The 17082-nt window shown below is 38.3% G+C and overlaps 1 protein-coding gene across 2 annotated transcripts in view; it reads right to left on the reverse strand.

Moving 5' to 3' along the window:
* Nucleotides 1-16498, reverse strand: part of LOC307004156 (uncharacterized protein) — a 149430-nt gene extending 132932 nt beyond the window's left edge. The window contains exons 1-3 of one of the 2 annotated variants that reach the window (XM_079623141.1): nucleotides 16408-16498; nucleotides 11093-11246; nucleotides 3796-7014 (exon numbers count right to left, since the gene is read on the reverse strand). In XM_079623141.1, the coding sequence (XP_079479267.1) occupies nucleotides 6170-7014; nucleotides 11093-11177 (930 nt within the window). In that variant the 5' untranslated portion in view covers nucleotides 11178-11246; nucleotides 16408-16498 and the 3' untranslated portion in view covers nucleotides 3796-6169. Of the gene's footprint in view, nucleotides 1-3795; nucleotides 7015-11092; nucleotides 11247-16407 lie in introns of those variants that run through there. The other variant, XM_079623140.1, reaches the window with a different exon arrangement.
* Nucleotides 16499-17082: the final 584 nt, after the last annotated feature.

Genomic DNA, 17082 nt, shown 5'->3' on the forward strand with positions numbered 1-17082 from the left:
CACTCGACCATGAATTTACTCATTTAGAAATGCCCAGTTTATCCAAACTGTTCCACAGAAGCGCTCATCATTCATCTCATTCCTCAATAGAATAGTAAACAAATAATCAGCTTCTTTGCACCTAATTTATTTTTGTTCGTTATTTTTGTTATTATTATTATTTTATCACGCTGCTCCCAACGGGCAATAGGCTTATGTCGCCCACCGACGTCTAGGCTACAATATGAAATAAAGGCTATATTGTTCTCGTCTCTATTTTTTAATTATGATTCTATTTTTCTGTCCTAAACAATGTTCTATAGTAGCCTATTTCATCTGTTAATTGACATTAACCCCGCTTACATTTCAAAATACGGCAATAGCTGCTGTTTTGCACAATGTCCCTCTGCGCCACCTGGCGGTCATTTCGCGAATGACTTTGAAATGCGACTGGATTATTTTTACCGCGGTAGTTTTGCCGCGGTGCCTGTCGCGGTGGTAATAGGCATTCTGGTTGAGTACCATCTGTACAATTGATGGGAAATGGCATTGTTTAGAAGCAGAAATTATGCCGATCCATACTCCAGTCGATAGGAGGTAATGTGTAGTACCTCTGAAGAAGTACAAAAGGTTAAAGAATCATAAAATAAAAGAGAGCGCTTCAGTGATTGCTTCTTAACCCTTTGGGGACTAAGCCCTTTTTGGTCCGTTTTCTCTATTTTTACATTTGGGCTTATAAACCATATGTAATGGAGATGGAACACCATGTGTTTGGTATCTATGGATTCAGAAGACCCTAAGCTAACATAATCATGCATGTTATGTGTTTATAAAGGAAGTATGAGTGAAAAATGTACAATAATCGAGAGAATTTCAAAAACGAAAATTAGATTTTTGTCATTTATTACTGAAAATCACACCTCACACAACAATAGTGAACAGTTTTTGAACCAAAAAAATATTTGTCAAACCCTTTGCTTGACAGCCATTTGTAATTGTTTAATCAAATGTTTTAAGAACAATGAAATAAGGAACTTTTTTTACAAACAGTCCCAGGCGTGAAAAAGCGTCTGCTTCGAACTAAATGAGAACTGCTTGCTCTGAAGAACAGACACACTCACAACCTGGCAGATTTACTTTCCACTAACTGTTCCAGAGCTTGTTCTGCCGTAAATCTTACTGCTTGCCATCATAAAAGTGCTAAAACAATACAATAATAATGCTATTTAAGTTCTTCTGTCTCTCTCTTATATTGATCTCTGTGCGCTCTGTAATACTCCGCTCCGTTCGCTATCTGTCTCATTCTCCGTCCACATGACGCTGTTTGTTTGTACATGTTGAAGGCTACAGAGTCCTCTGATTGGCTAGAATACGTCATGGTAACCTTCCTCTGATTGGGTAAAAAAAAAAAAAATCCTCCCAGCGGCAATTTTTCCATTGGTGGAGTTTGCCTAACAACATCGATTTCATTGGCCTTTTTATGCAGTGGTATTGCGCATCAGCGAAGTGTGTGTCTAATACAAACGGGACATCACTGTTTTCAGCGGAATCTGAGGAAGACGGCAAAAAAGACCGCACCTCTCTATCATTAATAGTTTTGAAGATAATAGCACATTTGTAAAAGTATGCCATTTTGGGCGGTACCGCCCAATTCGTCCCCAGAGGGTTAAACACTGTATTGGTACTGAATGGAGCAAATCAATCACGGGCGCGCGGCACATACCTGCACATAACACTCTTGTTTTGTTTACCTAAAGCACAAATAAGCATTTAAACAATATTAGCAACATCAAGAAAATAACATTGAACAATTCTAGAATATATTTGAAGAAAATGCACCAGCAGTTAAAAAACAGCGTTCTCCTCGACCATCTTACATCGGGGCACCTTGGATCAACCTGACTGCAAGGCAAGTTACATCTGTGCTCATCGTGTATAATTCGACTGTTTTCAACTTGTGTTATTAGTGCTGTTGATGTCATATTACACTGATATCAATGCAATTACTATCAAATGACTATACATTTTCTTTTACAGATACCTCAAGAATCCTTTCTTATATCTGTATGGTGGGATAACCTCCTAGACCTTGTATGTATGTATGCTACAAAGATTGTTTAATAGAGAAATCAATACACCAATTTACGAACAATGAATCTGTTTGAATTTGATATGATTCAACATAAGAAGCATAACATTCTGTTTTATGGTGCGTATTTTTAAACACCTTTTACCTTATTTTGATTATTCTCAGGTTAGGTAAAGTAAATGGTAAATGGACTGCATTTATATAGCGCTTTCACAGACCCAATGGCCACCAAAGCGCTTTACATTTTGCCTCACATTCACCCATTCATACACCGACGGCGGTCATGTAAGTAAGTCAAATCTGTCCTAAATACTTAGACTCATTTACATATAAAGTACTAATATATAAAAAACAAGACAAAACAACATCAAGTTGTCTGTCAGAGGCATCAATCACGAGAGCATCTAACGCCGGAGAGACTGCTCCTAAGAATCAGCGTCTCCTTCATCTTCTCCTTTCAGCCTTTTATAGATCATCTGAATTCTTGAGCTCGTCATCTTTGGAAATCCTTAAAGTCCACATGATATCAAAATTGACCATATTTACTTTGTTTGCCTAAATTGATTGTTTTGTGGTGAACAATTTATCCATGCAAGTCAATCCACACAAAAAAATGTTTTGGCTTCGTAATCTTTAACCAAAATCTGAAAATGCCCCTCCCCTCAGCATTGAAGGACCTTCCCTGATGATGTAGGTTTGACTACAGTTACAATAACTATTGTGGTGTTTTTCTTTATAAACCACTATCTTAATAAACCAGTTACAATAACAACTGCAGTGTTTTCCTTAATAAACCACTGTCTTAAAGCTGTAGTCCGTAGTTTTAAAATGTAATCTGAACAACTAAGTCCACTTTTGTTCTGACCAACTATAGTTGGGGGCCTTAAGCTAATTTTCGAGCAAATTCATCTAAACGCGCCAAATTTGACATAGATGTAGCTCAGACTTAGCTAGGGCGCCGGAGCCAGCGACCCTTGGGGCCAAACCCAATATGGCCGCTGCCCAAAAAGAGTTCGGCTATAACTTTTGAACCACATGAGTTAAAAATACAAACTTGATATCTTTTTCAGCTTAATGGATAATGGGAAACACATTAACACAGAAATGTTAATATTTATGACCCGGTGAATCTGGACCCCTTATTCCTCCAATTCCAATATGGCCACTGTCCAAAAAAGCAGTTTTGGCTGTAATATGGGGCCTTACACCCCATTGTTCGTGCCAATTTATCTACAAGCACCAGATTTGGCACAGATGTAGCTGAGGGCATACTGAAATTATTTAGCCAGGGCGCCCGAGCTAATGGTCCCTGAGACCAAGATGGCGGCCAAATCCAATATGGCCACCGCCTGAAAGGGATTCAGCTATAGCTTTTGCGCCAGATGAGATACAAATACAAACGTGATGTCTTTTTTTGACCATGGGAAACCCATAGGAATACTTACATTTATGATTGGGTATATCAGGACCCCCTAAATTCAATAAGGCCGATGTCTAAAAAAGGGTTCTGGCTATACATTTTGAAATAAATGCGCTACAAATGAGGATGTGGTGTCTATTTTATGTTTATTGACCACAGGAAGTCCATTGGCATATTTATATTTATGCTTGTGTAAGTCTGGAACCTGTATTCTTTTCAAAACTGTGGTTGAAAATCCTTTTTTTTACCACAACTTTGAAGGTTATTCTCAATGTTGATTAATTTCCTTATAAAAGTGAAATGCTTTCAGTGTACCACAGGTGAATACATTTCAAAGTGTAATCATATAAGAAAGAATAAGACACAATTATTATTGCAAGGCAATATTTATATTATGTCAAATTGTTAAAAGAATAATATAATCAATTTGTCCAAAACTCTTAAAGGTTTGCTTAACCTAACAAAAAAACAGCAATAACATAAATAAATAAAAAACAGTGAATTCTCATGGTCTTTCTCATGAATTTTCATGGTGTCTCTCACATGAATTATCATTATCACTCACAATCACCGGATCACTCATCATCTCCACCATCATTGTTTGTACAAGCACCCTCACAGGCACATATAGAAGTGCAACAAACTCCGGCTTTACAGCATTTGCAGTGCCCTCTATATGCTGTCTTGCAGCCACAGTGGAGGAGAATGGTGCAAGCGTTACTGGCATCTCCGAGATTAGTCCAGTAAGGTTCCCAAGTCTTGCTCATAGAGTCCCGATACCATCCCCATACATTGAACTCTGGGATATCTTGCTGGACAGCGGTTGCCTGATTCTGGAGAGAAGATGGCCTGCAGCAGTGCTCTTTTGATGTGCTGAGTCAGTGCAGCTTGGGTGGGAGGCAGGTTCTCGAGAGACTTGGTACCATTCGAGAAAAGGTGATGTCTAACTTCATCTACACAGCTGGAATCACAGCTCTTGCTGTACATGATGACGACCATACGCTCCAGCCTTTGGACATGGATGTCATTGTTGATCTGTTCAGGGTCTGAAGTGAGGTTAACCAGGGATTCTGTGAGATCTGGTGTTGCCTCCCAAGATGCCCATGCACTCTTTTTACCATGGCCCAGGAAGGCTGAGGTTGTGTCAGCCTGTTAAAGCGTGAAAGAGTGGTAAAGTCAGTGACTTCTGGGGACCAAGATCCTTGCTGATTTCATGAGCAGGAATGTCCCTATAGTTTTTTCATAAATATACATATTTTTTGTGTTTCCCATAGCCAGAAAAGGTGAAATATATATCAATTTTACATTTATATCTCATCTGGTTCAAAATATGCAGCCGAATCCCTTTTCAGGTGGCGGCCATATTGGATTTGGCAGCCATCATGGTCTCAGGGATTACTGGCTCGGGCGCCCTGGCTAAATCATTTCAGTATGCTGTCAGCTGCATGCCAAATTTGGTGCTTGTAGATAAATTGGCGCAAACAATGGGGTATATATCAAGCGTACCCCCAAAAATATATTGCAAAATAAGCAGTCCAACATATCTGACATGGAGCACACCTCTAAATAGTCAAAGGGATCTTTCAAACTGGCAGTTTAGTTCGGAATGGGGCACGGTTTGCGTGAAAAATCGCTAATGTGAACGCTGTCATGCGGAGCCAGGTGCGCACTGGGGTACCGAACCCGAGACTACCTGGAGGAGGTGGTGTGAGTTTGGTTGCTCCCGAACCGTGCTGCGATTCACGTGAATGTGAAAGCAACACGGACTCGGGTGTGCACTTGTTCAGGAAGTAAAGTAACCTGCGCATGCATTTAAGATGATTATGATGTATTTAGTTAAATAAAACACATGTAGGTGATGATAGTGTTGATGATTTACCTTGGATACGAGGGAGAGTGAGCCTGCAGTGTATTTGCGCATAGCGCGTGGAGTCAGGGCAACAAATTAATGCAAATCTCCTCAAAAGAATCCGTTTGCAAGCAGCAGAAAGCCACCTTATGCGACCGACACACACACACACACACACACAAAACCTGTGTTGTTTACTCAGCTGCGCATTATAGCACCAAATTAATAAAAAAAACAATATATCGACTCGCGTTCTGTTTTCTATCATGCGCCGTGCATGTTTGCGATGACGTAAGATGCACGCAAACGCACCAGTGTTCGATAGAATCAAGTTGAGTGTGAAACCAGACCAATGCTGCGGGGGCGCCGGGAACAATCACACTCGTGCTCGGACCGCAGCAAGCGAGTCCAGTATGAAAAGCACAATAAATGAATGGCCGTCTACATCAAACACTTAATATTTAAAACTCTATAGCAAAGAAGATGGTCAGGTGTGGCCACTAGAGTTAATGTTTACAAAAAGAAAAAGAAAAGCCTTAAGGGGAAAGTATAAAGAGGTGAAGAATATGAATAAAAAAAATACTAATACAAATAAAAGTGGTCATGAAGGTGGACATTCAGCTGTGGTGAGAAAGTAGCATTTTCTATTTCCGTATTCTTAAACATAGAACACAAACAGGGTCTCACATCTACATGACTTTTCATATGTATGTTTAATGTTTTTATTGCATTGATTACAACTGAATTGACTTTCTCCAGAGTGAATGTGCAGATGATTCTTGAAATTGCTCCTTTCTAAGCTCTAAACCGCTTGTCACACTGAGAAAAATGGCTACTTCTTTTCAGAATGAGTTTGCAAATGCCGTTTCAGGTCTGATTGATATTTGAAACTCTCCTCACACTGAAGACACTTGTAAGGCTTCTCTCCGGTGTGAGCTCTTATGTGAATCTTAAGGTTTCCTTTTATCGTGAAGCTCTTTCCACACTGAGGGCAGGTGAAAGGCTTCTCTCCAGTGTGAACTCTCATGTGACTCTCAAGGTTTACTCCGTATGTGAAACTCTTTCCACACTGATGGCACATGAAACGCTTCTCTCCGATGTGTATTTTTACATGATTCTTGAGGTGATTCCTGTCTGTGAAACTCCTTTTGCACTGATGACATATAAAACATTTATCTACTGAGTGAATTCTCATATGGTGTTTATTAAAACTCCCTTTATATCTGAAACTCTTTCCACACTGAGGGCATATGAACGGCTTCTCTCCAGTGTGAATTTTCATGTGAGTCTTAAGATTTCCTTTCATTGTGAAGCTCCGTCCACACTGTTGGCAGGTGTGAGGCTTCTCTCCAGTGTGAACTCTCATGTGGGCATTAAGGATTTTTTTCTGTGTGAATCTCTGTCCACACTGAGGGCATATGAACGGCTTCTCTCCAGCGTGCATTTTCAAGTGGAATTTAAGGCTGTCTTTTCGACTGAAACTCTTTCCACACTGTTGGCAGCTCAAAGGGCTCTCTTCAGTGTAAACTCTCATCTGGAGGTTACTAGTTCCTGTTGTATAAGTCTGTGGGTAACTAAAAGATTTTTCCACAGTCATAAATTCATGACATTTCTCATACTGATGTTTCTCTTCCATTTCATTCAGTTTTTGACTCTCGTGTTTCAGCTCCATCAGGTCTAGAGTGAAAAGAAACAAATCAAGTTAATACCAGTTTAATGGCACAAACAACAGACATGAAAACGTTAAAACGTGTAAAACATCAAATCCAACATCTATGCTAGATCCTATACCAATTAAACAACTGAAAAATGCATCTCTCAGAATCACAGACCTCTTGTCAATATTGTTTTTTCTTTGCTTTCTTTAGGATTTGTCATAAATACTTTCAAGCAGACAGTAAGCCCTCATAAAAACCCACAGAAGTGCACTGCACAGATTTTATTGAACAATAATAATGGAGTCAACAAATGTTGAGAAAAGAATAAAGGTGATGTTTTACCCTACAAAAACAAAACAAGGAAAATCTGAAATTTGGGACAAATTTCTCAGTTGTTGCTTAAAAAAAAATGGAAAGAACTTGAACTTGTAAGCTGCAACAAATACAAAGTTATTGATATCCAACAGACACAAATTTGGCACCTCTAGGTTGAGGCGACCTCTCTGATCTGTTATCCTGGATCAAAGTAAGTTGTCCTCTGGGAGATCACGTAATGCTGAAGAGCTGAGCAGACATGGAGTTCCTTACTCCTATACCTTTCGTCTTATTTAGTACTTTAAAACAATGCTCAATGAGCTTATGCTCAATGTTTTTGACTACCTGATGCTTGCTTACAATGTTAGTTACAATGTCTAAACCTAAGAAAGATCTTCCAAAAACCACCAAATTAGCTGGGGGTGATGTAGCAAAAGATGGCGCTGAACATGCTAAATTATGCAGAGTTCGACAAAGACAGTCATATCCCTATTGGTGTGCTCGTGGGAAATTCAGGAACTCAACAGCATTATTTTTTTTAATATATCATCTCTAAAACAGGATTAGTTCTGGCAGGACATGTCAGTCAAGCTCGCACCAGCTGACTCTCAGCTGCTCCATGTCTACCTATAAAGGAATAAGCTTATCATAGCATCTCTATATATAAAGTCAGGGCTTAATTTGAGCCGGAACACGCCGGAACATGTTCCGGCACCTCCGACATTGGATCCGGAACCTTTTTTATTGGATCCGGCACCTCCTGTGTCACTAAAGTTTGTGTAGTGTTCAATGTTTGTGACGCATGACTTGCGCGCTTGTTGTACGAGTTGAGATTGCTGTTGGCCTCAAACGTTACAATCAGCGGAAAAATGTCAAAAAGACAGGAAAGTTTGCTTAACTTTTTCAAATACGCTGGACAGTCAGATCCCAAACAAGCAAAAATCGTTTCCGCTGATCAAAAAGGAGACCACGGTGGACACAGTAGCCTAGTATCGATATCTCGTTATTTCGACATAATAAGGGGACATTCTAATCTGCATTAAGCCACATTAAGCGTTCTTATAGCTAGCCTAATGGTTTTCTATGGGAGGAAAATGCTTAACCGTTCATATTGCGCTCATCTGGTTTTTTGTACATAGCTATTTGTTAGGATTTTAGTATCATAATGATTAGGCTAATAAATGCACGCACAATTATCCGTGAACTTTTTTTTGAACAAATGCCTTTCAACTTGTGTGTGCAAAATTCAGAATTAAATTAATGTGCAGAAATTTGTACAAATAGAGAGTAGGCTATGTAGGCCTACTATACTGTTGTAGCCATTAAAAAAAGCGCGTTTCATATTTGTTAAAATATTATAATGTTTTTTTTTTTTTTTTTTTCATTTATGTTGATTTATGAAAAGTGAACAGCACGACCGAGTAAGATGCGCAATGTGAGACATGGAGCGGGTCAGACATGATTTTGACCGTTGAAGTTGTTATAGAAAGCGGGGGGGTACAATGGTGTTTCATATATTCAGAGTTGTTTACAGTGTTAAAGAGATGGATTCTCATGCTAATAATGGCCAAAGTTTGAAAAGTTATTTTGAACGAATAACAGAGAATTTCTGTGCTGAAAATCATACTTCCGGGTTGCAACACGTTTCGGCTGGTTTTTTTCTATCGTAGATCTAATGACGTAGACCAGAGTGGAACTCCTTATATGAGCATTGCTCTCGGAAAAGCGCGTTCACGCACACGTCGACCAGAGGAGAGAAAGACCGCGCTCATCGACGCGCTACTACCGGAAATCATCATCTGCAGCGCTAAATAGGAATGGTTGATGTCAAGAATGTCTCCAAAAAAGTGTGTTTTGGGATGTGAGGGAAAGTTTACCTTGTTCAGTTTTCCAAAGAACCCAGTGTTACTGGAACAGTGGATGCAGTTTGTATGTTGTGGATGCTCCCGCTTGACTCTATAGCTCCGCCCACGCCCAGAATCAAGGACCTCGGCTTTTTCCGGATTGAATCGGAAAGCTGTATTTTTATTTTATAAATATGATGAAACTAAAGACTTTTTGGAGATATGAAGGACGCACTATTACTCTATAGGTACTCAAGATTAACATGAGATTGACTGAAACTAAGTATTTTACCCCCCCTTTAAAGTGAATTTCGTTTTGTATAAAGTGTATCTTAATTTTAATCAATTTTTCATCAACCAATTGCCTGTAGCCTATTCAATGAATAGGCCGACGAAACAAATATAACGGAGGCGCCCGCGCGCTCACTTGCGTTGCACGTGAACTAGAGCACATCCTAACTTAACGAAACTCAGTGTATGCCTCACACAGACATGACAAATACATCAAATACACAAAGCTTGAAATGTCTTAAAACGAAATAATTCAAAACGAAAAAAGAAAAAGGCGCTCTCTGATAATCCATTATTAGGCTTATTTATGTGCATTTCTCTATAAGCGCGTTCACACGGAGATGGCGATCGTCAACTTCATCTTTGCAGCCGAGTCGACACTTTTAGAGAAAACACTTGTTTATTAATAAAAATCAATACACACGCGTCACCGGATTTACAGATGCACGCACACATATTATTTCGAAATAACGAGATATTGTGTTGAAACAACATTATTATTAATAATAGCCTACATCTTTTAGAAGGCGGCAGGCCTATTTGATTGAATGCTGAATGCTGCGCTTGTTCAATTTAATACAATTAAAACTTTAATTGTGATCTTTAACTGAATATTAAATATTTAGTGACCAAGTTTTGCGCAGCTCCCCGTCAATAGCTGCGTTTACATGGCTCAATCCGAATGAAATCAATCCGATTAAAGAATCCGAACAAGGTGTTTACATGGACGACAAATAAAGTAATCGGGTTGATGTGCGCGTTTACATGTCACAAGCTTTACATCTGATTTGATCGTTTTAGACATGCGCAGTTACGCTACAGGACATAGCAATAATAGAGAAAAACATTTATTTCATAATGAGATTCTTGCCACACTTTTAATTGATTTACTTCAATGAAAGGTTAGAATTTTTTGAATGAAAGATCAAAAGGATAAACACAGATTTATTTTCTATTTAATTAAATGCAATGTGTCATGGGTGTAAAACTCGGAGCAGGGATGGAAGTAAACTCTTCAAGGCTGTGGCCCTCCAGGAACTAACGTACCTGTAGTTCTCAAATAAGTTTTGCACTCCTGCCTTACAAGGTCATAACTCGCTGCTTAACCGGCATAGTATGATTTAATGTTTAAAAGAGTTATTAAGATGAATAAGTCAATAAGACAGCATACAATCACAAATTCAGTTCTCTTTCATGGATTATTGCACTTAAACAGTCAAGCAATATGTAAATATGCACATCCCAGCGCAATCGGGTATGTCTTAAGGTAGGGTGGACCAGAGTGAACGGGCTTAAGTGAATGTGAACAGTTAAGAAAGAAATCGGGTGTGTTCTAATGTATTGGATCCGTGCGTCAGGTCTTAAAGAGACGGCAGCCTGATAAACCTGCTGCTGTCTGAGTGATTATTTAATGTTAATCAATGTAATTGTTAGATACCGTTGCATAATTAAGTGATAAAAATTAATGATTTTTAGTGTTTTTAATTCAGAAGTAGATATTGGGTTTAATAATGTTATACAAAATAGCTGTTTTGGCAATTACTTTGTTGTTTTTTTCTAATTTAATTTGTGACACCAGTTGCATGTAATAAATCCAATAAAGAGAACACAGAATAACTAAAGAAAGACTTTGAGAATGAAACTAACCTGTTTGTTCCTCAGTTTCTTCATGTTTGACTCTGAATGTTTCTTCAATCTTCATGTCTTCACTCTCCTCTTTAATAAACGCCATCTTTATAATAGTGCGTCAAGTGGATCTCAGTCGCTTCACCAGGAGTTTTCTCTGTGTTTGGACACTGTCCTGTTTAAGAGGAGAATAATTAACAGAAAGAAAAAAAAAATTATTTTACACTCTTACAGACAGCAGAGTGCACGCACAGACTCTGTCAGACAAAAACACAGTCAGTCTCTGTGGAACAGTGAAACAAGTGAAACATGAAGCTCACTGCTGGTCTGAAGAAGATTGACCAAAGCCCTCTACTTGGCAAGTTGAAGGTCTGGTGCTACCAGTTCACCCTGTTCAATCGCCTAATGTAGCTGTGTGACATCCCCTCTTCAGCAGTCCTGAAGATGGATGCTAAGGCAAACAATTACATCCGGAAGTGGCTAGGCCTTCCCCGATGCCTGTCAAGGGCAGCTCGATCCGGAAGGAACACCTTGAGACATCCGCTGAAAACCATCAGCTTGGGCTATAACCTGGAGAAGGTGAGACTGCTGTTCGAACTAAAAGAGTCACCTGACCCAGTGGTACAGAGTGCCAAAGTCCAAGTCTGAAAGGGAAGAAGATGGGACGCATCACAGGCATTAGACCAGGCCATAACCTGGCTGAAACACCAGGAGGTCGTAGGGGCGGTGCAATATGACACGGCAGGTCTTGGATGGAGAACACCATCCAAGCCATGGTCGAAAGCCTCAAAGGAGGAAAGGGGGGAAGTGGAGGGCTACAGGGTTATGGCAGTGACCCAATCCCAGCAAGGTAGATGGCCCACCTGGGAGGCTGTCACCGACAGGTCCATCACGTGGTCGGTTCTATGGAAGTTGCCCCAAGCAAGGCTCAGTTTTTTTTTATCAGAGCCACGTATGACACTCTCCCAAGTCCCCAAAATATGCACCGCTGGTACGGCACAGAGGAGCCCTGCCAGCTTTGCGGCCACCAACGTCCCAGCCTCCAGCACATCCTCTCTAGCTGCAAGATTGTGCTGAGCCAGGGGCGCTACGGGTGGCATCACGACAGAGTTCTGCGAAAGCCATCGAAGCATAATAAAGGAGTCCAGACATTAGAAAAATATCAGTCTACACATGCGTTTTATATTTGATATGAGGGAAATCCACATGCATTACGGACGTGACATAAAAAAGACTTGAGTTTGTGGGAGACAACATACTTTGTAGAAATCCTGCGAATTAAAATGTACAAGCCAAAATAAATTATACCAACCGAAGAGAAGAGTGTTAGCTCTCTATAGAGCATAAATTATTTATTTTATTTTATTTTTCATTTACGAGGAAAAAACGTTGTTACGGACATGACAGTTCTGAAATCGACACTTGGCTGACGCTGGAAAATCAGAGAAAATGCTTTAAAAACTTGAACAGAGACTTATTTGTGTGTTTCTGTTGGGTATTTGAAACAACAAACATCTGAGACATCAGTAAGGTAAGGCTGCACAATTCATCCAATTTAAACTGAAATCTGAAAAGTTGGGGATATTCAATTTAATGAATCAATCAATATTACTATTGATTAGCATTACCAAACATGGACGTTTTATTATTATTTTATTTTAATACTGCTTTGATACAATCTGTATTGTGAAAAGCGCTATACAAATATTCTTGACTTGACTTGAAATCACCATGTTATAGATTAGCCTCCGTACACGCATATCTCTCATGCTGCTAAAATGTAACCAGCGTGGGCATGTTCAAAACTCAGTTCGGACATGATATTGCTTGATAATGTGGTGTTACTATAGACCCCGAAAGATACGGAATGGCTAAGATACATCAGCTGCCATTTTGTATTTTTATCATATCGATACTCTCCAGAGTGGAGATCGCCGGTTTCGCCTCAGACCAAGGTTAGGTGAATTGAAACGATGTCCGGTTGTAAAAGTGTGTAGGCCTGTGTCTATATAGGACAAACGGTCTGGAGAGCGGTATGCAAAACGCAATTGTGTCACAATGATCGCAATATTATGTTTTGTGTCAAAATGATCGCAACGTTTAAACCCATTTTGGCTGTCATTTGACTAATTGCTGTGTTCCTTTTTTGTAAGTTGTTGGATAAACGCATCTTCTCAATGTGTAGCCTCAATGTAATAATAATAATTATTATTATTATTATTAGGCCTATTTGAGTTTATTTTTAATTTTTAAATAACCTAACCTTTTACATTTTTGTTAATGTGTTTGTATTATATTTCTTTTTTATATGTGAAGTCTTTTTTGATTATTCTATTATTTTTTTATAACTAAACATTTTATCGAGGGCTGCTAGGTAAAGCTTGGAGTGCTCGTTTACAGCCTTGCCTAGTCGGTCTCGTTTTAACAGGTGAATTTAGTGGGGCCTTTTCCTCTGTCTTTGTCTCGCAAGCTCCTAACGGTTTCTGGCTCTTGGTTTGACTGTTTCTTTCTTTCTTAGTCTTTCTGCTTTTTTCCTCATCCTTTCCTTTTCCTTGAAATGTTCATTATTCCTCTTTGTCTCTCTGAATTAGAGATGGGATTTATGGCTCTTTGAGGGGATCCGGATCTTGGCGATCCGTTCCTTTCAAAGAGCCGTTCAAAAGAACGGCTCTTTTGGCTCTTTTTAAATATTTAGTCAGTTTTAAGAAGCCAGCTTGGGGGCATCTCAGTTTATCCAGGAGATAATCACTGGGAGGAATGATGAGGTGAGATTTTTAGTCAAATAATTAAAGCTCAGATGTCACACACTAATATCTGAGTTTGAATTATTCTGAAATATTGATTATTACCTCATTTGTCATGTGTGGACTATATTCCATAGGGTTGCACAACATCCCTCTGCTTAGACAGTGACATCACTATTTTGGATTTACCTTTAGTGTGTATGTGTAAAGCTATGTTGACTTATGTTATTCATACAATAGGCTACCTACTCACAAATAAACATCAAAAACAAATCCGGCTGCAATGAATTTCTGTGCAAAACAGCTTTTACTACAAACACTTCCACACAAGAACATTTTGATAAAAAACAAAAAATATTTAAAGTTTTAAATATATACTGTAGATAAAATTAGAATAAATAAAATGGAAATGTCTACATACAGTCCACTATTACTACTGTAAACTTTGCAAATAGTACATCACCCGATGATCGATGACGTAACTTATATGGTTATTTTTGTATGATCAACTCTGGAAATATTCCTTCATTCAAAAAACGTAATTTGATTTAAGGATGGAGGCTGCACAGGAAAGTAAAGTGAGTGAGTGAAAGCAATTGGGACATTGCTTAATTTGTATTATCTTTCTTATTGGTGTCGTGCTACAGACCTAATTTAAATATTATGCAAAAACAGAAATCCGATCAGTTATCCAGATACAGAGGCTACTTAATATGAACAAATGTAAACGCACGGTGTCCTGATTGGCTAATGATCCGATCTGCTTGATCGGATCATGGTGATCGCATGTTAATGCCAAGTGTAAACACAGCCTTTGTGTGCATCTGTGTGAAACACGCATAGGAAAAAAAGAACGACAGAAAGAACGGCTCCCCTCCAGCCGCGACTCGGCTCCCATCGTTCATGTTTATGAGCCGTTCAAAAGAATCGGTTCGTTCGCGAACGTCACAACTCTCCTCTGAATGTACATTGTCTGTCAGTATTAGTTTTTGCCATTGCGCTGTAGGATGAGATGTATAATTATAAATATACATTTTATTGTTGTTTCTTTATTTGTTATTGCATTTATTTGTTATTATTGGTTGTTGTATTAATTACTGTTATTCACATTGATATTTTAAAAGCGGACTAAGCTGATTTTTTCATTAGCCATTCCATGGCCAGTGTGTTCGATATATATAATTTATACACTTTTTCTCTAAATTAAAATGTACATATAGATATCAAATTACTGCAAATAAAGTAGAGATTTTGTCCAGAAATTGCAGATCTACAATGACCACAGAAATAACTGCTCTTGACCACAGAGGAAAGAAAGTGAGTCGTCATCACGAAAGGCGCGTCTCATATTTCTCTCTCTCTCTGAGACTGTAATAATGCTAACATTATGGTACTAGTATTAATTGATTTCTAAAATGTTACAGTAATAGAGATCAATTTAATATATGTGCAGGTTTTTTAACAGTAACAACATGTTGAACTTGTTGAAAGACCCGGGTGGGTTTAAATAAGTTTGACTTCTTCCCACTCCGTTTCAAGCAATAGATCGATTTATGTTGTGAATTTGATGAATTTATCTTTTCGTATTGATTTAATCAGAATGCTTCTTGATTGCCTTTGTTGTGTGTCATTATAAACAAGTATGCTCTGGTCAAATCATGCATGATTTAATATGAAGCGTCCGTAACACATAATTAGGTTGTTTAGAGCAAATGAGTGAGATGAATTGTCAATCATAACTAGAATGGACATATTTTGGCTTTGTACATACAATTTCAAATTAATTGTAATAATAATTATTATACAATATAAACTTATTCTTTAAATCGTTACGAACGTGACACAGCACTGAAGCGTCGTGACTTCCTAAATACTATAGCCTTTATTCATTTAAAGGGCAATGCAGTTATAATAAAGTGAGTGTATTTATATCTCAGTCATGCTCCCATCTTCCTGCAAAATGCTTACTGTCAACATAAAGTATAAGAGTCTCTGATCCCTCTTTTTAAAGCATGAAATATGTTTGTTTGAAAAAGCAATTTTAGTATCTGTGCACACCTTATCTGAGGTAAAATTTACATGACAGCACATCAATACAAAAAGTATTAACCCTAAAGTATTACCCTAAGCGGTATCGATTAGAGTAGTAAACCCGTTAAAACATTAATGATACGCATCCCTAGTCATTCCTCATGTGTGTGTGTTGTTGTTGTTGCTGCATTTACACGTTTATATACTGTCTATGGGTTTACACTGGTGATCTGCAGGAGTCGTCCGCGGGACTCGGTGACTCGAGCGCTTACAAACTCTGAATCATTTGAATCAATTGAATCTGAACCGGTTTCGACAAGCTCCGTTTCTCTATCATTACTTGCCAGAGAGCAAACCGCGTGTTTATGATGAACTGATTCACAATATAGGGAGCGAAATGAGACGCAGCTTTTCTGTTAGTCACATGTGTGGATGCGCTTTACTCATATAACACCTGTTCATTAATATTACATTCAAAATGACTTACTTTTAAAGTTTTCTATATAATCGCCTGAACGGATTGTATTGATTCAAACACTTTAAATGATTAAAAACACAAACCTTTCTTCAGCAGAATCACAGTTGCAGGAGCGCGGCGCAGTCTAATGACGTCATGCTGCCATACCAAAATAAAAGTCCCTTTCAAACGAATTAGACATTCATATAGAAAATGTATTAAAATTATGAGGATAAAGGATGGATTCAAAGGATAAATCACAGATTCCCAAAAGCTAACAATACCACTGAGATTATTTCAAAAGCTTCTGGCTTACATCTATAATTAAACCAAATACTAAAAATGTGTGATATAATGATGAATTGTCGATGAATAAAGTGAAGTACTCATATTACAAATGATCGGAAGGAACTTTTTCAAACTCACTAAGAATTTATAGTTAAAAATGATGTTTGTGGTGCAGAGAAATATCTACTATCTACTCTAAACTTAATATATATAATATATTTCAATATTATTCCATTCCAGTTTCTCCACAGAATATAAGAGCAATAAATAAAATGAAATGTCACCTTTGTGCGTTATCATCTTTCATTTTAATTGTGCAACATTTTCCGAACGAGGTCATTGTCTGCGATTAAGGATTTTTCCTTAATAGTTTAGATGTCACTACCGATTTACACCGGCATCGCAGACAATCTGCACATTTAGGATATTTTAACTTTATAAAGGTTCCAATATCCTAAATATGCAGATTTAAATATATCAAGCTGACTGAG

The sequence above is a fragment of the Phoxinus phoxinus genome (assembly GCF_949152265.1).
Source record: "Phoxinus phoxinus genome assembly, chromosome: 9".
Lineage (NCBI taxonomy): Eukaryota > Metazoa > Chordata > Actinopteri > Cypriniformes > Leuciscidae > Phoxinus > Phoxinus phoxinus.